The sequence below is a fragment of the Panthera pardus genome, unplaced genomic scaffold, assembly GCF_024362965.1.
Source record: "Panthera pardus isolate Hobbes unplaced genomic scaffold, ASM2436296v1 HiC_scaffold_24, whole genome shotgun sequence".
Lineage (NCBI taxonomy): Eukaryota > Metazoa > Chordata > Mammalia > Carnivora > Felidae > Panthera > Panthera pardus.
Window position 1 is genome coordinate 125,240,569 of NW_026526810.1, and position 26,077 is coordinate 125,266,645.

The 26,077-nt window shown below is 43.3% G+C and overlaps 2 protein-coding genes across 9 annotated transcripts in view; one reads left to right on the top strand and one right to left on the bottom strand.

The window, feature by feature from the left end:
- Positions 1–12,438, bottom strand: part of EFCAB11 (EF-hand calcium binding domain 11) — a 158,530-nt gene extending 146,092 nt beyond the window's left edge. For all 5 annotated transcript variants that reach the window (XM_019461999.2, XM_019462004.2, XM_019462002.2 and 2 more), the window contains exons 1-3: positions 12,253–12,438; positions 11,624–11,719; positions 6,822–6,867 (exon numbers count right to left, since the gene is read on the bottom strand). In XM_019461999.2, the coding sequence (XP_019317544.1) occupies positions 6,822–6,867; positions 11,624–11,719; positions 12,253–12,327 (217 nt within the window). In that variant the 5' untranslated portion in view covers positions 12,328–12,438. The remainder of the gene's footprint in view (positions 1–6,821; positions 6,868–11,623; positions 11,720–12,252) is intronic.
- A 1,108-nt stretch (positions 12,439–13,546) lies between these two features.
- TDP1 (tyrosyl-DNA phosphodiesterase 1) overlaps positions 13,547–26,077 on the top strand; it is a 90,483-nt gene continuing 77,952 nt past the window's right edge. Inside the window, exons 1-6 of one of the 4 annotated variants that reach the window (XM_019462005.2) lie at positions 13,547–13,667; positions 13,957–14,298; positions 19,649–20,217; positions 22,358–22,401; positions 23,580–23,635; positions 25,282–25,378. In XM_019462005.2, coding sequence (XP_019317550.1) covers positions 19,653–20,217; positions 22,358–22,401; positions 23,580–23,635; positions 25,282–25,378 — 762 coding nt within the window. In that variant the 5' untranslated portion in view covers positions 13,547–13,667; positions 13,957–14,298; positions 19,649–19,652. Of the gene's footprint in view, positions 13,668–13,956; positions 14,299–16,527; positions 16,706–19,648; positions 20,218–22,357; positions 22,402–23,579; positions 23,636–25,281; positions 25,379–26,077 lie in introns of those variants that run through there. The other 3 variants (XM_019462010.2, XM_019462009.2, XM_019462006.2) reach the window with 3 other exon arrangements.

The window sequence follows — 26,077 nt, forward strand, 5'->3', positions numbered from 1 at the left end:
GACCTTCCCCTGAATTTCTCAGATGGCTAGATTACTTTGTGACCTTTTGAAATTTATCTTTTTAAAAAAATTTTTTTAACATTTATTCATTTTTGAGAGTGAGAGAGACAGAGCATAAGCGGGGGAGAGGCAGAGAGAGAGGGAGACACAGAATCCGAAGCAGGCTCCAGGCTCTGAGCCATCAGCAAAGACCCCGACGCAGGGCTTGAACCCACAAACCGTGAGATCATGGCCCGAGATGAAGTCAGACGCCCAACCGACTGAGCCACCCACGCGCCCCTGAAATATATCTTAAAGTTAATTATTAGGAAAAGACACTGTGAAAAGCAGCATCCTCATGAACTGACTGAGAAGTGGATGTGAGAACAGATGTAACATCCTTGATATTAAATGCAAGAAAATGCATAGAGGGGCAGGAGTGTATCGTTAAAGTCAGAAAGGCCTCATAGGGAAGACTGTGTTCACTACTGAAATATTACAGTTTTGAAGCAATCCTTGGGCCATAAGGAGTTTGAGAAAATGTTCCATATCCAGGTACTCTTCATTATATATGAGACAGCTCAGGCCTGGAAGAGACCATGCGAACATAGTTAATGGAAAGAAACTCTTTTCCAAAGCATAAAGCTCCAGTGGCCATCAGAACTAGTTTCAAATGGAAGCTCTGTGACTGCAACAAAGGTGAGAAATATTTCTGCCTGAAGTCAGAACTCAAAAATTAGAGAATTCATAAAGGAAATTTTGTAACTTTCACGAACATATCTTCAGCCACAAGTCAAAGTCAAACCTCTCTCAAACGTCAAGGAAACACACACACACACACACAATGAATCAGTCCTCACTTTGTATCAGAGTATATGCACACACGAGAAACCTTTAGAAGGTAATGAAGGTAGAAAACCTGCCTTCATTTAGGATAATTGAAGGATATGAAGGATATGAAGGATATGAAGGATAATTTACCCTTCAAATTATCCATACAGGAGAGATATTCATATCACATGAATGTAACATAGACAAGGAAAGCTTTTTATGAAGTCAGATCTTGTTAAACATGAGATAATACATATGGGGGGGAATCTTCTGATATTGAATATGGGGAAAAGTTCTGTCAGAAGTCAATTTTGGCTCTACATTAGACAATTCACTCCAGCTGTAAAGAACATGGGAAGTCTTGGGGTACCTCAGTGGCTCAGTTGGTTAAACATCTGATTCTTGATTTCGGCTCAGGTCATGATCTCACGGTTTGTGGGTTCGAGCCCCACATCAGGCTCTGTGCTGACAGCTCAGAGCCTGGAGCCTACTTCAGATTCTGTGCCTCCCTCTCTCTCTGGAGCTTGCTTGGGATTCTCTCTCTCCTTCTCTCTTTCTGCCCCTCCCCTGCTTATGTAATTTCTCTCTCTCTCTCTCAAAATAACTAAACGTTAAAAAATTAAAAAAAAAAAAAAAAAAAAAAAGAACATGGTAAATTTTTCTTCCAGAAGGACGCCTCTTTCTACATCAAAGAATGGCTGGGGAAAGAAAACCTTCTGTGTAAAGGCAAATCCTTAATTCAGAGAACACACATTAGGAAGAAAGTCTATGAAAATAATGAATGATCTGACTGCCTTCAGCAGCAATATCACTGGCTTTATCAGAAAAGTTGCAAAATGGAGAAGCGCTATATATGTAACATGTGGGGAAGACCTTCACCCAGGCAGAATCGAGAAAATCACTCACTATTTAGGGGACTGCTAATAGGGAGAAATGCTACCAATGCAAAAAATGTGGGAAATTCTTCTGCCAGAAGACAGAAATCAGTTTAGATTCAAAAATTCATATAGCAATCCAGAGGAAAATATGTAGGGAAGGCATCATGAAGAAGTTACAGGGGCACCTGGGTGGCTAAGTCAGTTAAGCATCCGACTTCATCTCAGGTCATGATCTCACAGTTCATGAGTTCAAGCCCTGCACTGTGCTCTGTGCTGACAGCTCAGAGTCTGAAGCCTGCTTCAGATTCTGTGCCTCTCTCTCTCTCTCTCTCTCTCAATCTCTCTCTCTGCCCCTCCCCCACTTGTGCTCTCTGTCTCTCAAAAATAAATAAATGTTAAAAAAAAAAAAGTTACAACTGGGGCGCCTGGGTGGCTCAGTCAGTTGAGCATCTGACTTTTGATTTTGGTTCAGGTCATAGTCTCACGGTTGTGGGATCGACCCCCAAGCCAGGCTCTGAACTGGGCTGGGTGTGGAGCCTGCTTGGGATTCTCTCCCTCTCTCTTTGCCCCTCCCCTGCTCGCTCATGCCCCCATTCTCTCTCTTGCTCTCAAAATAAATAAATAAACTCCTTTTAAAAAAAGAAGTTACAATGAATTGAACATTACAGACACAATATTTGAGCATTTTGAGTGTGCAAAAATTTTTACGTGAAATTAAAAGGGAAATTCTATCAAGTTAGGGAGTTTGTCAAAAACACGTTCTCCTAGCAATAATATTGTTCTAAGAGTCATGGGGTACAGTCCATATGGGGTACTGAACCTTGCATACAAAAAAAGAATCCAGTAAAGTCTTTTGTAAATCTACCATTTATAAATAAAAAGATTTGTTCAAAGAAAGAAAAAGCCAAACTGGTCAAAAGGACACAGGAGCCAACTTGAGGAGGCATTCAATGCCCAAGTCTGTGACAAGCTGAAAACTAAAATAATTAATGATAATTAATGGAGTATAAATCATTAAAAAACATGCAATTCATGAGTCTGTGCTGATAATAAACAGATGGATTGATCAAGAAGAAGAGAGGTCTCCTGCTTATAGCCAAGGTTTAACTGAAGCACTAGGATTAGAAAATCCTTATTTTGCAACTGTTATGACAAAAACTGGGTCAGACGAGAATCATGAACAGTTACCAAATCTAGGGGCAAATTTTGATGAGAAGGAAAATATTTGCAATGTCTTCAATGTGTCTCTCCACACACCGCTTGTTAGTTGCAAGGGAAGAAAAGATAAACAGAATACATTGGAGAAACTGGACAACATCTTCCCTAGTGGCAAAAATTAATACCATCTATGAGAGACAGATGGTCATTGTGGGCCTCCAGACGTGGCTCCCAACGAGGGACAGGCCACCTAAATGGTATTCTGGCTCAGAATGCTTAACCCCAACATCAGGCAAACACAAAACAAGGACCATTCTTAAAAATCTAATAGTGAAGGCCTTTGACAAAATTCAGCAACCTTTCTTAATAAAAACCCTCGAGAAAGTCGGGATAGAAGGAACATACTTAAAAATCATAAAAGCCATTTATGAAAAGCCCACAGCTAACATCATCCTCAATGGGGAAAAACTGAGCTTTTTCCCTGATATCAGGAGCAAGACAGGGATGTCCACTCTCACCGCTGTTGTTTAACATAGTGTTGGAAGTGCTAGCATCAGCCATCAGACAACAAAAGGAAATCAAAGGCATCAAAATTGGCTAAGATGAAGTTAAGTTTTCACTTTTTGCAGATGACATGATATTATACATGGAAAATCCAATAGACTCCACCAGAAGTCTGCTAGAACTGATACATGAATTTAGCAAAGTGGCAGGATACAAAATCAATGTACAGAAATCAGTTGCATTCTTATACACTAATAATTAAGCAACAGAAAGACAAATAAAGAAACTGATCCCATTCACAATTGCACCAAGAAGCATAAAATACCTAGGAATAAATCTAACCAAAGATGTACAAGATCTGTATGCTGGAAACTATAGAAAGCTTATGAAGAAAATTGAAGAAGATATAAAGAAATGGAAAAACATTCCGTGCTCATGGATTGGAAGAATAAATATTGTTAAAATGTCAATACTACCCAAAGCTATCTACACATTCAATGCAATCCCAATCAAAATTGCACCAGCATTCTTCTTGAAACTAGAACAAGCAATCCTAAAATTCATATGGAACCACAACAGGCCCCGAATAGCCAAAGTAATTTTGAAGAAGAAGACCAAAGCAGGAGGCATCACAATCCCAGACTTTAGCCTCTACTACAAAGCTGTCATCATCAAGACAGCATGGTATTGGCACAAAAACAGACACATAGACCAATGGAATAGAACAGAAACCCCAGAACTAGACCCACAAACATATGGCCAACTCCTCTTTGACAAAGCAGGAAAGAACATCCAGTGGAAAAAAGACAGTCTCTTTAACAAATGGTGCTGGGAGAACTGGACAGCAACATGCAGAAGATTGAAACTAGACCACTTTCTCACACCATTCACAAAAATAAACTCAAAATGGATAAGGGGCCTGAATGTGAGACAGGAAACCATCAAAACCCTAGAGGAGAAAGCAGGAAAAGACCTCTCTGACCTCAGCCATAGCAATTTCTTACTTGACACATCCAAAGGCAAGGGAATTAAAAGCAAAAATGAACTACTGGGACCTTATGAAGATAAAAAGCTTCTGCACAGCAAACAACCAACAAAACTAAAAGGCAACCAACGGAATGGGAAAAGATATTTGCAAATGACATATCAGACAAAGGGCTAGTATCCAAAATCTATAAAGAGCTCACCAAACTCCACACCCAAAAAACAATCCAGTGAAGAAATGGGCAGAAAACATGAATAGACACTTCTCTAAAGAAGACATCCAGATGGCCAACAGGCACATGAAAAGATGCTCAACGTCGCTCCTCATCAGGGAAATACAAATCAAAACCACACTCAGATATCATCTCACACCAGTCAGAGTGGCCAAAATGAACAAATCAGGAGACTATAGATGCTGGAGAACATGTGGAGAAACGGGAACCTTCTTGCACTGTTGGTGGGAATGCAAATTGGTGCAGCCACTCTGGAAAGCAGTGTGGAGGTTCCTCAGAAAATTAAAGATAGACCTACCCTATGACCCAGCAATAGCACTGCTAGGAATTTACCCAAGGGATACAGTAGTACTGATGCAGAGGGGCACTTGTACCCCAATGTTTATAGCAGCACTCTCAACAATAGCCAAATGATGGAAAGAGCCTAAATGTCCATCACCTGATGAACGGATAAAGAAATTGTGGTTTATATACACAATGGAGTACTACATGGCAATGAGAAAGCATGAAATATGGCCCTTTGTAGCAACGTGGATGGAACTGGAGAGTGTTATGCTAAGTGAAATAAGCCATACAGAGAAAGGCGGATACCATATGGTTTCACTCTTATGTGGATCCTGAGAAACTTAACAGAAACCCATGGGGGAGGGTAAGAAAAAAAAAAGAGGTTAGAGTGGGAGAGAGCCAAAGCATAAGAGACTCTTAAAAACTGAGAACAAACTGAGGGTTGATGGGGGGTGGGGGGAGGAGAGGGTGGGTGACGGGTATTGAGGAGGGCACCTTTTGGGGTGAGCACTGGGTGTTGTATGGAAACCAATTTGACAATAAACTTCATATATTGAAAAAAAAAAAACTAATAGTGAGGGCTGGGCTAGTTCCTCAAAATTTCCATGTTATAAAAAGCCAAGAAAAAAAAAAGTCTACAGAAATGTTCCAGATGAAAGGAGTCTAAAGAGACATGGCACCCAAGACTAATTCCTGTATTAGATGAGGGATGATGTGTTTAAGGACATTATCAGATCAAATGACAGTACCGGAATATAAACAGTAAATGAGACAAAAATATAGTATCGGTCTAAGTTTACGGTAAGTGTCCTGTGGTTTTAGGTTCAGAGCAGTGAGAGGAGGGCATAGTGGTAGAAAGGGCCAAAGGGTTAAAATGTCAACAGTAAGTGCATCGAGGTAAAGAGTATACAGCTCTCGGTGTTATTTTTATTTTGCAGTTTTTTGTAAGCGTTAAATTATTTCCCCAAAAAGGTAATTTTTAAAAAACCAATCCAACATGTTCTGGCCCCTATCTCCAAAACAACAGGTACTCCTCTGTTTCATCTTCCTTTTCCCTCTTCACTAGAGCATTCTGCTAAGCTCAGAAACATCTTCATGTGCAAAAAACCAAAAACAAAAAACAAAAAAAACCACTCCTGATCCCCAGGCACTCTGGACTTACTGAAAGACTTCTACTTACACTGTCACACTTTCTCAAGGTTTGGTTTGCCTTTGACCACTCCAGCCTGGCCTCTGCCGTCACCAGGTACCGAAACCGGTCTTGCAGGTAGCCAACTCCAAGGGACACTTCAGTTACTACCTACCTGACCTTTCCAAGGTGTTGACCACACCCTCTTCCTGGAAATAATCCCCTTCTCCTTGTTTTGGACCAGATACCTTTGACTTTCCTCCCGCCCCTCCCCACCTCTAACTTCCTCTGCCATTTCCTAACTCTCTCCCTGACTTCAAATGATTGCGGTTCCTGAAGGTTCTCCTTCCACTCTGTCTTGCTAGGTCATCTCATCCATCCCCAGGGCTTCAAACACCATCTACATGCGAACGGCTCCCAAATTTATTTCTCCAGCCCACAGCTTTCCTCTGAATTCCGTATTCACGCAGCCTGAATGCCCAGATATCACAGATTGAAATTTCTCAAACGTAGCATTTTCAGACGTGAACTCTGGCTCTCCCCCAACCCCAAACCTTCTCCTCAAGTCTTTCCATTTCAGTAAAGTGCCACTTCTGCTCATCTAAGTCAGAAAATACCGATCAACAGTTGGATGTTCACATTACAAGCAACATTTTTTTCTTTATGCTTTTCAATGGTTTCAAACTTCCCTACAATAAACATCCTATTACACTTATGAATACATTAAAGAACCAAAATCTTTCTTTGAAACAGAACAAGACAAAGATGTGCTTTATAGTCTCTATTTTTGTTAATTTTGATTTTATGAAGTCTAAAAATTAGTATTAACTTTCATATTACCAGAAGTGTTTGGATTTACTGAAGACATCACAGAATCAGCTTCTATCTAGAAAAGAAGAAAGAAAAGCATATATAATTTCATCAAATGTTTTCACAGTGGGAGTTCTTAATTCCTGGGGTGTGGAGAAGGATTATATTTTATGAGAAACAAACTGTGTTGAGTCTAGCAGACAACTAATATCACAGGACAAGACAGCTGTAATAGAAATTTTATTATTCCATCTGTATCTAGGGTTGGGGGGGGTATGGGTGAAACAGGTGATTGGGGATTAAGGAGGGCACTTGTGATGAGCACCGGGTGTTGTAGGGAAGTGTTAAATCACTATATTGTACACTTGAAACTAATATTACACTCTATGTTAACGAACTGGAATTTAAGAAAAAAATCTTTAAAAAAATCAATAAAAAATTAAGTGGCATTAAAGCAAGAAATATCTATATACCTATATGACACAATATGCTAATCTGCTACAGACCCTAATGGCCCCAATACTATTCCATTGACCAACATAGTTTAAGCATATACCATCAACTTGGCTGTCACATGACCTAAAAGCTAACTTTTCAATTTTAGACAAATACAAGCAATTGTTGCAATGAGCTCTATGGCTTTGTTTTTTACCTCTTTTTTTCCTGATTATGAAAGTAATATGTAGAAACCACAAAAAATATATAAGATCGTGAAGAACATTTTTTTTTATTTTATTTATTCATTTTTTTTTATGAAGAACATTTTTTTTTTAATTTTTTTTTAACGTTTATTTATTTTTGAGACAGAGAGAGACAGAGCATGAACAGGGGAGGGGCAGAGAGAGAGGGAGACACAGAATCTGAAACGGGCTCCAGGCTCTGAGCTGTCAGCACAGAGCCCGACGCGGGGCTCGAACTCACGGACCGCGAGATCATGACCTGAGCCGAAGTCGGACGTTTAACCGACCAAGCCACCCAGGCGCCCCATGAAGAACATTTTTAAAAACAGCCGTCCAATGAGAACCACTATTAACATTTGGCCTAGTCTGCATTTTTCTTTTCCTATGGCTTTTTAAACATGTTTCAGAACATACCCTATATAAGTGTCAGGAAACTGTTTTCGCTATATTATTAAAATATAAGCACTTCCCTTTACTGTTACAAGGGCATTATAAACATTATGGAATGAGAAAGTTGGCAATACCTGACATAGTTTCTCTACCTTGGATTCCATGCCCTGCACTTTCCTGGTTCCTCCTGCCCCTCCCTACCCTTAACTGTCGGTACCCCCAGTGGTCCACTGCCTTTCACGCTGTGTAACACTGTTTTGGGGCAATGCCACCCAGGCTCATGATCTAGCACCTGTAAACTGAGGAGTCCACAAACTGTCTCCAGCCCTTACCTCTCAATTCCTCACCCAGTTCCAGACTCCTACATTTACAAGTGGTGGCACAATCTGAGAGCCGATCTTTACCACCATAACCTCAACACCAGCATAATATTTAATGAGTGAATTCACTTAGGATGCTCAGAGCCTCCTCAAACTTAATGTGCCCCCAATTGAAGTCATTGACTTTCCTCTAAGCCTACTCCTTAATTTTCCTACTTGGTGGCATCACTATTGCTATAGTCCTGGTTTCACACCCCTCTCTTAACCACCAACCACATCAAGTCATCAGGGCAGATCATCTCCCAACACCACAAAGTGCTTCTGGACACCTCATATCAGAAGAGTCTAGCTAGCTCTTCCAGTCTAAGTGACGCCTAGACTCCTACTTTACACTAGGATTTCAAGACCCTCTTCCTTGTCCCTTTCACTTTGGGTCCTTTCTGTTCTTCTCCATCTCAGTATTTATCACAGAGTTTTATAAGTCTCTTTACACTAAACCGTGAACTGCTTCACAACACGGACTATATTTTATTCGTCTTTATATCTCCAGCAACTAGCAAGTGTTCATTTTATTAAACAGGAACACTTAACAGATTTCATTGTGTAAACAACTGCCGTGAGTGTATAAATGATTTATTACATTCCATGCATTCAATAAATATTTCATTTGCTCAAAAGCAATATTCAAAAATAAAACCCTAGGGGTGCCTAGCTGGCTCAGTCAGGAGTGTGTGGCTCTTGATCTCAAGGTTGTGAGTTCAAGCCCAATGTCGGATGTAGGGACTACTTAAAAATAAGATCTTTAAAATTAAATAAAATTAAACCCCAAACCTCAACCCACTATAAAAGTAAAAATCTGCTACATTTCACAGAGGGTGCACATTGTCATTTAACAAAACGATTGACACATACAAATGATTGACAGGTGTACCGGTGACTTGCTATCACTTTACTGCTTAGTCATTTGCAGTCAAAAGACATTTGATTAAAAAATAAAAGCCAAGGGGCACCTGGGTGGCTCAGTGGGTTGAGTGTCCACCTCTTGATTTCGGCTCAGGTCATGATCTAAGAGTCCTGGGTTTGAGCCCCCCATTGTGCTCCACCCTGGGTATGGACTCTGCTTGAATTTCTCTCTCTCCTTCCCCCTATCCTTCTCCCACCTTCTCAACTACTCTTAAAAACAAAACAAAACAACAAAACCACCAAACCTCAACCAGGCATGAAAATACAAGTAAAAATCTGTTAAATCTCATGAAGTGTACATATATATGTATGTGAGCACATCACTGCACTTGTCATTCAATTCCTCACTTATAGTCTAAAGTTAAAGCCAATTAAGTAGGCTCAAGGGTGATCAAAGCAAAATGAAACCAGTTATCTTTCCAGCAAGGTTAAATACAATGCTTCAAAGGCTGGGCCCATTGAGCTGACCTGATTTGGAATTCTAGCTGAAATACCTGCAGGTTAACAGGAGAGCTGCAATTTCTGGGAGTCAGCCCTGACTACCGCTCTGAGCTCCGTGATCAGCTTCTCAGTAACCAAGCATCTGCTAGTAGGTGAACCACCTTGAGCCCACCTGATCCGTTCATGAGACATATTTGTATCAGCAGAACTTATTTACCGTGAAGTGGTGATACATTCAAGCATAATGAAGGACGGAGACGTGAGACATCACCTGGTCCCTGGCTTTGCTGGGCTGGTAATCTGACAGGCAGAGCCCGCTCATGAGGAACAGATGGGCCAAAGTGATTGCCAAGCTATTTGGTTTAAGGAGGGCACGAGGGAGGCATTCCAGAGCCCTCTGTTTGATGGCTGTAAATGAATTTCTTAAACCTGGACAAGATCTTGTCTCTGATGAATTTCAGTTCAGCACCTTAACAAGAGGGATCCATCTTTAGAATGAATGTAACAAAGGGAGCAGCACAAAGACAAAGGGGAACAGGAAATTTGCCCTCCTAAGGCAGGACGTTCCTTGAAGCTCAGTTCAACTCTCATTATTAGTGAATGAGGGCAAAGTTTCCTGGAGAATAATATCCAACAAAACTTCAAATTACCTAGCAATTGTACTTCCAGGAATTTATTCCACAGATATACATCCACAAGAATAACCATATAAAAGGATGCTCATCACAACGTTTGTAGGAATGAAAAATAATGGGGCAATCTAAGTGTCCAAAAACAGGAAACTGGCTAAAAAGAATACTATGCAACTACTTTTTAAAACATGGTGATGACGGGGCGCCTGGGTGGCTCAGTCGGTTAAGCATCCGGCTTCAGCTCAGGTCACGATCTCGCGGCTTGTGAGTTCGAGCCCCGCGTCAGGCTCTGTGCTGACAGCTCAGAGCCTGGAGCCTGTTTCAGATTCTGTGTCTCCCTCTCTCTCTGACCCTCCCCTGTTCATGCTGTCTCTCTGTCTCAAAAATAAATAAATGTTAAAAAAAAATTTAAAAATAAAATAAAACATGGTGATGTGTGGGGTGCCTGGGTGGCTCAGTTGGTTAAGTGTCAGACTCTTGGCTTCGGCTCAGGTCATGATCTCATAGTTCGTGGGTTTGAGCCCTGTGTTGGGCTCCATGCTGACGGTGAGTGGCCTGCTTGGTATTCTCTCTCCCTCCCTCAAAATAAATAAACTTAAAAAAAATTAAAGTTCAAAAAAAAACACAGTAAAACATGGTGGTGTGTGCTCTTTTGTTAAGTGAAAATAAACAAAATAAAACAGGCATACAATGCATCCACTTTTTCAATAGAATGCCAAGCATGTTATGCACTGGAAATTTTGAATGATGCATAAAAAATTGTAAATGATAACCCCTGAGGAGTGGGACTCTTTGGTAGCAAAGAGATTTTATATTCAACTTCATACTTTGCCTGGATTGTTTGAATTTTTTGACCATATAAATATACGTTTTATAATTTAAATGAATTCCTCCTATTACCAATGCCCTCCCCACAGCCTTCCGTCTTGACACCTTCCTAGCATCTTGTACTTATTATTAGTAACCAGTGGTGCGTTGGCTTCATCCACCAAGTTCCAGGGATGAACTTGAATTCATCCCTGAGTTAGGTTCTTTATTTTTTTTATTTTTGTTTAATGTTTGTTGGAGCATGAGCCGGGGAAGGGCAGAGCAAGAGAGGGACACAGAATCTGAAGCAGGCTCCAGGCTCTGCTCTGAGCTGTCAGCACAGAGCTGACGTGGGGCTCAAACTCACCAGCCATGAGATCGTGACCTGAGTGGAAGTTGGACACTTACTGGACTGAACCAGCCAGGCATCTCTCATCCCTGAGTTAGGTTCTTAAAAGTCAGCACTGGACATATCTCTGAAATTGCTCTGAAAGGCAGTGATTTCCTTATAAACATCCTAAACTAGCCACTGCGCTTTACTTACAAACTACCCCAACTGTATTGTCTACCCATTCCCAAATATAGGAAGAAAGCTCTACCTTGGTGGGCTTGTACCCAAACAGCATTACAACAGCCACTTTAAAGTCCTCTCTGCTTAGATAGCCTTTGTTATCTTCATCGCATGCTTTAAACACCTAAAGAACATTAAATATCTTCAGTTAGATGGAAACCGTTGGTTCTATTATCTTTATTACTAGTTTATGTAGATGTCCAAAATCTAAAACTCAGCTGAGCAGGAGGGTTCGACAATGGAGTTTGATTATTCTAATTTTACTTCTCCAAAATTCTTAATGTGCTAAAATTTACCCCCCCAAAAGTGCAAACGATTTAATCAATCGCTAGACTGACGCAAATTAATTCATTTAAACCACCGGGGTAAATTCTACCTAAAATTCAGTTCTAGAATTAGGAAGGTGAGGTAGATACTGGGTAGAGGTTATTATTAATAGACTACGTAGCGGGGAAAAGAAGGAACTTGGAAATAGCCAGAACACTGGACAGGGAGCGAGAAGCCTTGCAGCTCTAGGCTCAGTCATTAACTATGACACTTTAGAAGGCCAGTTCACTTCTTGTCAGTGCAACCGAGCTGAGTGAGACCCAGGCAGGTGACGGAAATGAGAGTTCTTGGTCAAGTTAGAATCCGAGTACCAGCTCTCCGGACACCTACTTTCACCCACTTCTTGTGTTCTGAGGGGCTGGCTTCCCACGTCCGTGGTCGGGCCCCAGCCTCAGAAAAAAACATCGCGACAGCCACAACCGCATCGGGATAGCAGAACCCGCGACCTCCGAGACCAGAAGCCGGCAGCTGCAGACCTCTGGCCAAGCTCCCCGCAGCTAAGGAAGCCGAACTTGGCCGGACACCCCCAATGTCTTCTCCCATTGGACGACCTGCTAGCCACTGGCGTTGATCCAGCAATCCTATTGGCCAGAGGCTTTAGGCCTGTTTCCTTGGAACAGCCTATGGCAGAGAGGTTCCGGAGCCCGCCCCCAGCGTTGGCTCAGCCATTCTTTCCTCCTTAACTCTTCGCGCGCGGATGGCATCCCGCTCACCTAGGTCCTGCTTCAAAGTCTCTTGCAGGATTCCTTCCATGTTTCTGCCCCCCACACCTTGCAATAAGTAACTGGTAATTTTTATCTATGGCACTGTGGATAACATTATAGCATTATAGGAAACACAAAAATGTGAACAAAGCATAAAAGCAACCAAAGAGAAACAAGTCCATGATTCACGTGTGGATGGGCTATTCATTGGGGTCGAGCCCTCCAGGGTAGTCACTATGTCTGTTTTGTCCTCCTAATAACCCAGGCACCTAGCACGATGCCGGGCACAAAGCAGACGTTGAGTAAACGAACCAAGTCCTTGGGACGTTTCCACAGAGTTTTTCACTCAGTCCTCTGGGAGCGGTGCCTAGTTTGAAAGAAAAAAAAAACAACTCTGAAAATAGTTATCATAAACATGATATTCAAGGAATATGGGGAGTGTTCCGTTTTGCAAAAGTTTGTTTCAGACCTCGCTTCCGGCAAACCAGTAAGATTAAACACACACCTGTTTCAAAGAAACAGGCATTCGCGGTTGAGGGTGATGGGAGCTCATTTAACCTTTTCCTTTACAGCAAGTTTTACAAGCTTGCGTCCCCAGCGAACCCCGGCTCCTATGAGGACACAGATCTCAGCCCTCAGCTGATCCTGTACCTTTAAGTAAATACCTCCTGCCTCGAGCTCCAGGCAGCCTGAAGCTCTCTATGAGAACCCCTGTAAAGGGGATGCGTTTTGTTAATTAAGAGAGGAGAAAGAAGACTTAATTTTCTCTCTCTTCCTTTTAGGACAAGTGGTCAAGTGGTGAGACGAGAGCTGGAGGCTGCGGGGGGGAGGGGGGGGCTCCCTTCCACCCCTTCCTGCAGGAAGCGCCTGTAGTCCCTTAGGACACGGCGGGCTTTAGGACCCAGCGGCCGGCGTCCCGGAACGGGAAGGGGCAGGACCAAGAGGTGCGAGCCTCGGCCGGGAGGGTTTAAACCGCGCGCAGGCGCGCGCCGCGGTTGAGAAGGCGCGGATCTTGGTGGCTGTGGGCCGTGGAAGTTTCAGGTGCGTGTTCGACTGTTGCGGGAGCCGGGCCGGCGAGACCCTGCTCCTTCCGGCCTGGTCGCGGTGCTGGGGCTCTGGTCCCGAGAATTCTGGGGCCCGGCGGGGCGGGAGGTGGAATCTGAGAGAAGCGGGGGTAGCTGGGCAAGACCCTGGGGAACGTCCCCTCCCGGGCCTCGGCTTCCTCAATCCGAGAACCTGTTGGGCGCCGCGGAGAGCAGGGTCCGGCGGGGAGTGTGGGTGTGAGGGGTCCCCGCGCTCGGGTTCTCACTTCGGCTTCTCCCCGCGGTAGGTGGGTGGTGTCCGCAGGTGGTGATGCTGGCGCGGGTGGGGCCGCTGACCCTGTGTCAGGCCCTGAACTTTCCTGGGCTCGGCTGCCCCCTCCATGAAGACAGTTAGTCGCGGGACTTCGCAGAGGCTTGGTGCGAGCGCGAACGGAGTTTATTCCCGGCAGAGCGCTTCGAAGGGTGCTTGGCCCGAGGTCGGCGCACGGAGGGGGTAGCCCCTGTCGTTACTGCCGCGGCGTACCCCGAATCAGTCCGCTTCACTGCATCCCCACCGCCCCTGCCGCCTCACTCCCGGGGTCGTCTCCAAATTGTTCACCCCCAATTAGGGAACGTCGTGTACTAAAAGGGTAAGTCGAGGGGCGTCTGGGTGGCTCAGTCGGTTAAGCGTCCGACTTCCGTTCGGATCGTGATCTTGCCCGCGTCGGGCTCTGTGCTGACAGCTCGGAGCCTGAGCCTGCTTCTGATACTTTCTTTTCTCTCTCCCCCTTCTCCTCTCCCCCTCTCCCTCTCCCGCTTGCACTTGGTATCTCTTTCAAAAATAAATGTTAAAAAAAAAAAAAAAAGTGGGACCAGGGTACTCCCCCTGCTTATCAAAGCATTTCAGTGGGCCCTCTCCCTTTAGACTGAAATCTAGAATCTTTAACACTTGATTTAATTCCCCACTCCCTTCATCCAGAACTACTGCCTGCTTTGCCCAAATCCTTTTGTCTGCTTTAGGAGCTATTACAGCTTTGTTCCCACCTCCAGGCTTTGGCAAGTTGGATTCCCTCTACTTGGAATACCACCTTCCGCTGGGTTTTTTTCATGCTCCAGATCTCACTTAAGTGTTATTTATCCAGAGAGTATTCCAAAGTAATTATGTCCCTGTTATTCTCTGCTACTTGAAAAATGCTGTGTCTGGAAAGACAGCTTGTTTTTTCTGGGTTCTTCTCCCCCCCCCCCCCCCCTGCCCAAATATTAGTCCTTGTAGGGCAAAAAGAGTTTCTGTGTTAACTCGTTATTCCCAGTGCTTGGCCTATAGTAGCTGTTCGATAAGGATCTGTTGTACGAGTGAATTCTGGGAGGTCTGTATGATACTTTATGGATACACACTTTATGGAGGAGGAAACTGTCTCAGCAGTAAAGTAACCTGCCCAATTGCACATTGACCACCTAGTAATGACTGGATTTGAGATGGGGGTCCATGTTTGCCCAGGGGTGGCCCACACAGGGCCTTTGTTGAGAAGCCTGACCCCTGTACTCTCCTGAGGGTCTGCACATTCTGCAAGGAGCTGCTGGAGTGCAGAAAAGATACGCCCCAGTTGGGTCTGGTGTGGTGGGGTTGGGGGGGGAGAGGAGGAGCTAGCAGCTTTGAGAGGAGTATGCATTTGCATCCACAGCCCTCCCCACCCCCCATGAGAATCTCTAGTGTTCGCAGTTAGCATTGGGTGGGAGAATGTGCGATTTTCATCCTCCTTGGCAATGTAGCCTAATGCTGTTTGCCCTATTTCCGTCAGTATTTTGGTCACACGTTTGCCTGCACCCTCCCCAGTTTTTGTCTCCCTTGTAATACCAGCACTGTTGTTGAAAGTGTGCATTAGAATACAATTTCACGTGAATATTTAAAACTAAGCTTTATTTTGGTGTAAATGAAACGAAGTTAGAAGGTACTTTGTGGTTTAAAAAAAAAAAAAAGTCCTGGTGCCTGCAGAAGAGCCCAAAGTCTCTTGAGGCATTTCTGCAACACTACAACTCTGTCAAAGAGACAGGAATGGAAAAGGGAGGTACTTCTTTATTGTTTGAGTTATTTTGATTTAATGTTCGTTTTTGAGAGCGAGCATGTGCGTGCATGAGCAGAGGGGAAGGGTCAGAGAGGGAGAGAAAGAAACCCAGGCAGGCTCTGCACTGTCTATGCAGAGCCCAGGGGTTCGAACTCTCAAACTGTGGGATGACCTGAGCCGAAGTCCAGAGTAGGATGGGTAACAGGGCCACCCAGGTGCCCCAAGGGAAGTACTTTTATAATGTGATGTTACCGTTGTTCGTGTCCGTCCCAGTCACCTTCACTTCGGGAAACCCTGCTCTTTGCAGACCCGAGTGGATGTTGGGTCTCAGAATTGGCCCATCTGTATTGCAGTTGTCTCATTTCTGCGACACCATTTACCCGAATTGTGATGTCAGACCTGTGCCGGTCACTGCCCAGGGAAGACCAACGATAAACAATTGAAGGATTCTTCTTGAGTTCTATCTTTGTAACACTATAACTTGATAACAAAATGGCTCGGAGAATGCCTGTGTGGCAGAGAAGTAAAATTCTGATACTGGAACCAGACCGAGTCCTCCAAAGTAAATTCCTGATCTTGAAGTTTCAACCACTCCTCCTCATCAGGCTAAACACCTTGATTTCATGAAGAGCTTGGTAACCTGCTGGATGTAATGACTTGTTATGTTTTGTGTTTTTTTTTTTTTGTTTGTTTGTTTTTTTAATTCCAAAGGTGTTTTGCCTTTAATGACTAAACAGCTCTACTTTAAAAAAAAAAAAAAAATTTTTTTTTTAATGTTTATTTTATTTTTGACAGAGAGACGGAGCACGAACGGGGGAGGGGCAGAGAGAGAGGTATACACAGAATCTGAAACAGGCTTCAGGCTCTGAGCTGTCAGCACAGAGTCTGACGCGGGCTCGAACTCACAGACCGCGAGATCATGACCTGAGCTGAAGTCGGATGCTCAATCAACTGAGCCACCCAGGTGCCCCATAAACAGCTCCTACTTTTGAGTGTGAGCCAATTTAAAACTTAAACCATGTGTACAGCAGATAAAAACTTTTTTTCTTTAGAAAATGTCTTTTTCAAAACTTTATGCCTCCTACTTTTGGGGGAATGGTCTTTCTCCTTCCTCCACGTGTTCTAGAAAAAGTAGATCAGAATAATCCTGAAGTTTGCAGTTTTAGCTACTTTTTCCAGAACACTTCAGGATTCAAAATAGCTGGGTCACTAAAGAGGAGTATCTTCCCTACAGAGTTCTCTGGACTCTTAAATTCCACTTAATTTAGATGTAATTCATCTGGGAGAGGAATAGTTGTAGGCTCTAAGGTGTCTGCATACAACTTAGGCTGGAAGCTGAACCCTTTCTCACCTAAAAACTGTTCTAGAATAAGAAGGAATTGAAAAACAACAGCCTCTGAGGACTCTTAATTGAAGATTTTATTACTAAGTGCCTAGCTTTACTGCTGTTTGAGAATTCATTGAAAGCTAGAGCTAAAGGTTCTTCCTAAGGAGGTGGTCCTATTAAATTTTTTAAAGTCACAAAACTGGGCACAACAGTCATTCCTTCAAAGTTCCTTCAGTTCAGAGTGAATTGTGAGAGCATAAATACCTCTATCCAGCAGCCTCCAAGAGTCTAGAACACAAGAGAAACCAAAGTTGAAATTAAAACAAGATTTTAAAAATCTGAGCTGGTTAAATGTGTTTGGTAGTAAGTGTCTAAATAGCTTTCATGAGGAAAACATGGCTAAGATCCTGTTAACTCGAATAGTTCTAACAAGTTTGGTTATCTGGTTTCTTTCTTTTTTTTAATTTTTGAAGGAGAAAGAGAGCATGAGCGGGGAGGAGCAGAGAGAGAAGAAGACATAGAATCTGAAGCAGGCTCCGGGCTCTCAGCTGACAGCACAGAGCCCGATGCAGGGCTTGAACTCATGAACTGTGAGATCATGACCTAAGTTGAAGTCAGATGCTTAACCGACTGAGCCACCCAGGCGCCCCTGGTTTCTTAACTCTTAGCAGACTAGAAACCATATAGGGGAAAAGCCTATTCTCAGTTCTAACAATTTAGAGGTAGGCTGGACAGAGCATTTTGAGAAAGCAAAAGACTTAGACTCGGGGTCTAGGGCCACTAGTACAAGAGCAAAGCGAGGTCTACAGTCCCTGGGGCTTTGTAAAACAGCCATAGTAGGTGGTATTAATAGGTACCCTGAGCTCTGAAGAACAGGTCAAATCATTGTGTAAACACACTGCTTTAAAAACACCTCAGAAATAGGTAAATTATAGGAGAAACTTAGCTTAACTGGTCATTAATTGAAAAAATGAGAGGCACCTGGGTGGCTCATTGGGTTGAGCGTCGACTTCAGCTCAGGTCATGATCTCACGTGGGTTTGAACCCCACATTGGGTTCTCTCCTATCAGTGCTGAATCCTTTTTGGATCCTCTGTCCCCTTCTCTGTGCTGCTCTCTTGCTTATGCATGTATGTGAGTGCATGTGCACTCAAAAAAAAAATTTTTTTTTTAAAAATTGTGATAGGTGATAAATACCTTAAATACATCAGCTTGATAGCCACCTGGCTGACTCATTTGGTAGAGCACTCAACTCTTGATCTTGGGGTCATGGATTCAGGCCCCACCTTGGTTAAGGGCCTACTTAAACCTTTTTAGCTTGAAACCTGAAAGTATAATCATTTGCAAGTTTTTTGGTGTAGAATTAAGGTTTTGGGGATTTTGGGGGAAGGGCTGGGGGTCCTGTGAACAGAGTGCTACAGTCCACGTTGGTGTACTCGGATATGTGACCTCAGTTTCTTAAAAAGAGAATTGTTGACAATTTGAGCACAGACTCTTAGGTTCAGTTTTTCTTTGGGTCTTGTATGAGAATGGTTTTGTTTTTTGGTTTTTGTTGTTGTTGTTGTTTTTAAAAGAACCCACTAAGGAGCTGTCCTTGAGCTATCTGGAAAATGTACTTAGATAGGTCTTGACACATGAATTGGTGAGATTTTGTAGGTAGCAAAACCAAAAGTAGTTCATATGTTTTCCTCTTAAAATAGAAATTGGGGGCACCTGAGTGGCTCAGTCAGTTAAGCCTCAGTCAGTTAAGAGTCAGTGGCTCTTAATTTTGACTCAAGTCGTGATCTCAAGGTTGGTGAGATCGAGCCTGCCTGGAGTTGGGCTTTATGCTGACAGCGAAGCCTGCTTGGGATTCTCCCTCCCTCTCTGCCCCTCCCCCACGTGTGTGCACTTTCTGTCTCTCTCTCCCCCTTTCTCTTTCAAAATAAACATTTTTTAAAAAGTAGAAATTCGACTCTGGTCGAGTAAAGGAGTGTTTTGCTTCAGCATAAGTTCTCTGCAGACTTTAATAGTTTGATGTAGGTCAATGCCAATATGATGGCTGGGTCCTCATGGTAGTAATTCTATATAATGTATATACAGAATTGATCATTTGACACGGTCTTGAGAATTTTGTTAAGCTTAATGGTAAGTAGCTTTAGGGGAGTAGGAATTGCTAAAGTCCTGTGGGCTCCATGCTTGGGTGAAGGATAAATTTGTAAACTCCAATTTAACCTCAAAAATTTGAATAGTCAGAATTACTCTTGAAATTCATTAAATTATCTTAACCTCAAGCACCCACCAGTTTAAAAGATTCAGGGTCAAGAATGAACATTTTGATTTTTGAAGTTTGGCCCCCACTCTTTTCCTCAGGCTTCCAAGGACAAGGTCTGGGTCGAAAGGAGAAGGTGAGTAGGATTTTTGCTGTCACTTTATTTGCCAAAGTCCTGTAGCAAAATCTGGTAACGTGTGTCTGAACACCTGCAAAACAGCTGATGTTAGTTATGTGGTTCAGCATCTGAGTGTCAAGTGTGCTGTGCGTGTTGCAGAAACTCACACTGACAGGGAATTTGAGAGCAAGTTTGTCAATGGCCTAGAGAATGGAAAAACAGTATTTGTCTTTTATTTCCAGAACTATGTCTCAGGAAGGCGATTATGGAAAGTGGACAATATCCAGTAGTGATGAAAGTGAAGACGAAAAGCCAAAACTAGACAAGCCCTCTACTTTTTCCCTCCCTCATGCTGGGCAGGGAGCAGCAAATGAGCCAAGATACACCTGTTCTGAGGCTAGGAAAGCTGCCCATAGAAGGAAAAGATCACCCGTGAAATTCAGCAACGCAGATTCAGTTTCAGAAGTTTCACCTCCCAAAAGGCAAAGGAGTGGTTCCCAGGAAGACCTAGGTTGGTGTCTCTCTAGCAGCGATGATGAGCTGCAACCAGAAACCCGGCAGAAGCAGGCTAAGAACATTGTGGTCAAAGAGGAGAGAGGCATCTCTTCTAAAGACAGTGCTGCCCAAAGACCCGGAAATCCCACCCCTCCTGCACACCACAGGCTCGAGGACGAGGAAGAGGAGTATGAAACTTCAGGGGAAGGCCAAGACATTTGGGACATGTTGGATAAAGGGAACCCCTTCCGATTTTACCTCACTAGAGTCTCGGGCATTGAGCCAAAGGATAACTCTGGAGCCCTCCACATCAAGGGTAAGTGGATGCTGGGTGTCCAGGAGCTGTCAGACTGCACTTAAGAGGGTCCCCCATGGCAAAACAAGGAGGGTAACCCAGAATGGTCTCCAAGAACCCTCGTTAGCAGTCTTAGCTACTTTCAGGGGAAAAAAGCATTTTGACAAGCAAATGCATTAGTTTGACTGTAAGCTGTTTCCTTGGGTCAGGAAATCATGGTGTTGCTCCATCCAGTTGGAATATTTAGACAATTCTAAACATTGTGTGAACTTGTAAAGATGAAACTTACTACTTTCATGCAATAGCAAATGCTTGACAGCAGTTCTTTGGTCCATGGATGAGCAGTGGTAGAATCTCCTAAAACTTAAGGAAATGCAAATTTCCTAATGCAAATTCGGGCTTCACCCAGGTTCATTGAGTCCCACTGTGGGAGCAGGACCTGCGATGTGTTAAGAAGCTTTTCAGGGGATTCTAATACCCAGTCAGGTTTGAGAACCACTGCTTGGAAGCCAGGTCTTGGTTCCTGGTGAAGAATTAAAAAGAACACCAGCAAAAAAACTAAAAAAAAAAAAAAAAAAAAAGAACACCAGCATGCAAATAGATTGCAGTTCTGAATCCAAAGATAGTTTTTGCTTGGTTTGCTTATTTCCCAGGGTGTCTCTATGTGATGTTATGATGTGTATATATTTGGTTTTCGTTCCTGGTTGTACTTGGTTTTTGTCCCAGGCTCCTCCAACAGCTCTAAAGTAATAAAGGTCAAGGAAGGGTCTTCAGTTACTCGTAACAAGCCCCTTTCAATCACTCCTGGGTCAATGAGGTGACTTTTGGAAAGCGCTAAGAATAGAGGACTGATTGCCAAGGGGAACCAACTGTGTCATTGAAGTTGGAACTTTGAGTCCTGCCCCTTATCTCCAAGGAAGTGGGGAGAGGATGGCGGGCGTTCATCACTAATGGCCAATGATTTCATCAGTCATGCCTGTCTAATGAAGCCACCATCTTAAAAAAAAAACCTGTGAAGAGGTTTGGAGAGCTTCCAGGTTGGTGAACACATGGAGGTGGACGGGACACACCCCTTGCCCCATACTTTGCTCTATGCATCTTTCATCTGGCTGTTCCTGAGTTGTATCCTTTTATACTAACCTAGTAGTCTAGTAAGTAACACGCTTTCCTGAGTTCTCTGAGGCATTCTAGCAAATTCTCAAAGTCTAGGAGGGGCGAAATACGGGATGCCATCAAGAAATTGCAGTACATTCCTTGTGTATACCTCTTTCGTAAAGATAGCTTCCTTAAGGGTACTGCTGAAATCTTTGTACCCCAGCATGTTGCTGACACGTGACAGATAGGAAGGACTCAATAAGCATGGGTCAAATAAAGGAGCCTATTTTTAATCCTCAGGCAGTTTGATGGTTAAGAGTACAAGTGCTGAAGCCAGATAGCAGCCTGGCTTCAGATTCTGACTGGCCCTTCCTAGCTCTGTGGCCATGAACAGCCTTCTAAGGGGAGATGACCCCTCCACAAAAGGGGAATGACCAACTCCACCTCCACAAAATCCACTGTCAACACCATGGACATGATAAGAACGGTACTTGGCACCTAATAGGTCCTGTACAAATGGCGGCAGTTGGTGGTAATGACCGTGTAATTCCTCTCCTGGTACAGTTTATGAGAAGTGACCTTTTTGATCTTACTTGAAGTCTAGTTGGAAAGATTGAGGTGGGACCCCTTAGAGATGAGCTGGACTGCTAGAAATGAGAGCTTGGAGTTGTAGGTGAGGAAGTAGGTGCTCTCAGGCTGGAGAAGACAGTCTTGCTAGTCGTGGGTTGGGAGGTTTCTCAGAGAGGGACTTGAATATTGAAGGAGATAAAAACTAGAATCTGGAAAGAACAACACATGTCGTTATTGTCGTTATTGGCAATTTCTAGAGTTGATCAGTCATTGTGTTCTGAAATTGGAGGTTTCAGTTTTACGTTGCATTTTGTTAAAACTCAATAAATAGCTCAGAAATTTTCTCTTGAGTTTTAGGGAGCATTAAAGTCTAGTTTTGTAGTCATTGCTCAGTTCACTGTTCTCTCAGCCACATTTTGACTGTCCATGACTAAATCAATTGTGATTTTTACCAGATTTTTATCATTTATTAGACATAAACATTTTGTCTTCTCAGATATTTTATCCCCTCTATTTGGGACACTTCTGTCTTCAGCTCAGGTGAGTTTATGGTGAAGCTTTTTCTTTGGATGAAAAGGGATAAAGAACTTTACGGGAAAATATGAGGTCCTATCTCAGTCCTGTGCAGGGTCCCCAAGATGGCATATACCAGGAGCCTGGCACCAAGAGCCACGGTTTTGGTATCCAGCCATCAGCATGGAGCAAGGATGCCTCTATCAGGAGAGCTTCTCGCTCTCCTGATACAAGGGTTACAAGGACTGGACAAGAAGTCACTTTGGAAATTCCAGCCTGAGAGACTTTTGGGGACACAGTTAATCTCCTGGGACTCTGGTCCCTGGGAAACCAGGGACCAAACTCCTGGGGAGGTTTGGGTAGGTGGGTGAAGGCCAAGTCGTTTGATTGAATTTAGAAAAGGGTTTCCTACACCTACCAAAAAGAATGGAGTAGAAGTTACAGTTACTTCGGCATGTTTGATTGTTCCTCCTTTATAGAGCTGGTCCCCTTGTGTTGATGAATTACGTTCATGATTCCAGGCTCTCAGACAGAAAACCAGTCACATCCATGAAGAGAGCAAAGCTGTCTGAATGGTTTCTGTTCAGCTTGACCTCTGAAATCCTAGTCTCCAGATGGAACATGGGGTGAATTTGTGTTCTCTTAGCTAGACTGAGGTGCTAGGTCCAGGTAGAGGGCCAAGGATTACCAAGGCATGGGGAGGAGTCCCCACAGGTAAGTTCAGTGCAGAACTTGGAGTCAAGATAGAATTGTTATAAGCCTAGTGAGTGTCCAGTCCCAGAGGCCTATTCACAAAGCTAGCTCATAAGTTAGGCTGAAAGGAAATGTTCCTTTGTAAAAGGCCTCGTTTATAATTACCTAGGGGAAAGGGGATAAATCTGTAAGCCCTTTTACTTAAATTAATCTGAGGCTGTTGAAAATACATAGTAAGACTATTTAGAAATACAAATACTGCCAAAGCATGCAGGATCCTTGCTTCAGACCCTGTTTTCTCACGCATTACTCCACTGATTCGGATCCCTTGCATTGGGTATTGCCTTCAAGATGTATTTTAGGTCTGAGTACTCCAGCATCAATGTCCAGGTTTGTAAATACTTGGAGTTGATTAGTCTAGAGTTGCCTTCAATTCAGCTGCCAAACTCTTCTCATTACAGATTGCTTGGCTGAATTACCCATAACTCCATTCCTTTTCTTTCCCTGTCTAGTTTAACTACTGCTTTGATGTGGACTGGCTCATAAAACAGTATCCACCACAGTTCAGGTGAGTACCACAATATGACTGATAAAATTGTAACTGTAATGGGACATTAAAACACAAGATTAGCATTTCTCAAGCAACTGCTGTTCATCTTAGAGTATCTTTTGAAACTATTAAGCATACAAAATCAGAGTTACGTAGGGAAAACAGCATTTGTTGAGCTCTTCTAACTAATCACATGCATTCCTAATACAAATTTTTGCATTTGTCTTGTTGTGTCCAGAAGCACAGAGGGACAAATGCCAACCTAAATAAGAGAACTTTGACATTAGTGTGAAGGAAAAGATCATTGCGACCTGCTTTCTAGACTTGGAAGCATGCCATGCTGCACTTAGCACAGCAGTGTTCAAAGAATCTTTGCTTTGCAAATGATGATTCCTGTAGTTGAGGAGCTAATGAAGGGAGTCTTAGAACCTTCCTTTATCCAGATTATGGAAGTGATGGATTTTTCAGTGTTGTTCACAGTTCCTTAGCCCGGTGTTAGGCAGTGCAAACAAAATAAAGATAGCATCACACAGTCACCTGCCACCTGTCTTGTTTCTGACATTCACCTAGCAGAGTCCCATAGCAGCAGGTGGAATGGAGGAATGTAGGAATTTTCCTACAGGAAAATGACTGTAAGGGTCCTCAAAGTCCTTGGTGCATTTAGGACATTAGATTCTGGAGACCTCTAGTAATAGTAGGTAAAATGCTATTGAAATTTCCCAAGCGGCTTGGACCATCAAAAGCTTGTATTTGACCTGTGACACAAAGAATTAGTTTTAGCTGCATGTAACAGAAAAGCAAAAATAACTGTGGCTTAAATGAGAGGAAAAAACTTCTCCAGCCTAACAAGTCTAGATGGTAGACATTCGTGGTCTGGATTTCGGGGCTGCCATGGTTCTCAGGGACTTAGCCACCCATTCTGTCTTTCTGTCCCACCATCCTGGTGCATGTCTTCAGCTGCCTTCATGGTCCAGGATGGCACCCAGAGCTCCAGGTCACCGGTCTGTGTTCCAAGTGGCAGGAAGGAAAAAGGACAAAAAGGCCACATCCCAGCTCTGCTCCCTCTGAGCAGCCTCCTAGAAGTCCCACACGACACTTAAATTTCATTGAGCTGCACTTGGTCACAAGATGATGCCTTGTTTCACTGAAACATAACCACCTCTCAATGAGTCTGCATCATGCCGTGGGCCTAGGCTTGTTCACTGTTGTATCTCCCAGGACTAGGATAGTACCTAGTACACAGGAGTTGAGTAAATATAAGTCTAATGAGGAAATGCTCTTTGACTTGGTCCAAAGGAAGGGAAAGAAAAGAGCATACTAGATAACAATAATTGTTTATCTATTAATCTGTCTAAGCCTGAACCCATGAATACAGAGCAAACTGTGTTATTTTGGACCAAAGAGGATAATTAGGAATTTTCTGGAGTCACAACATCTCTGGGTCGCAACAGAGTTTCGGGATCAGGCCACGTGACCCCATTGTAAAGGTAACTGGTTAGTGAAGATGAACTCAGTAGTAGTACTCTGTTAGCTCTGTCCTCAGCTCCGTACTCAACTACCACTAAGGCCAGAAACACGTGTGGTAAGGAAACTAGCATTCCTTAACTGGCCAAGAGTCCAGCTTTAGAAAAGATGTATTCTAAATATTTCTGATCTCCTTTCAGGAAGAAACCAATCCTGCTTGTGCATGGAGATAAACGAGAAGCCAAGGCTCACTTACATGCCCAGGCCAAGCCTTATGAAAACATTTCCCTCTGCCAGGTGAGCTACTTCTGTTTGCAGTCATGCTTACTCTGTTAGAAGGACATGTAGACATTGAGTCTGTCCACCCATCTAAGGGCAAGAGTCTTTTGTCCTTCACCAACAGATACTTGTCTAGCCTTGGCTTAAAGGCTTCCTGGGATAACCTGTCTTGTGTGTGGGTAGCCCTGTGTCGGAAGGATATTTCTTTATGTTGACCTGGTATCTCAGTATTAGGTTCTCCAGAGGAACAGAACCCATAGGGTATGTTTGTGCAGAAAGACTTATTTTAAAAGAACTGGCTCGCATGATTGTGGGGCCTGGCAAGCCCAAATCTTGTAAGGGTAAGCCTGCAGGCTGGAGACTGAGAAAAGTAGATGCCACAGCTTAAGTCCAAAGACAGTCTGGAGACTGAATTCTCTCTGCCTTGAGGGAGTTGGTCCTTCACTTAGGCCTTCAACAGACTGGTTGAGGTCCCAAACAAAGAGTAATCTATTGCATTTGGTCTATTAACTTAAATGTTAGCCTCATCTAGGGGCGCCTGGGTGGCTCAGTTAGTTGAGTGTCTGACTTTGGCTCAGGTCATGATCTTGCAGTTTGTGAGTTAGAGCCTCACTTTGGGCTCTGTGCCAACAGCCCTGAGCCTGGAACCTGCTTCGGATTCTGTCTCTCTCTCTCTCTCTCTCTCTCTCTCTCTCTCTCTCTCTTTCTTTCTCATGC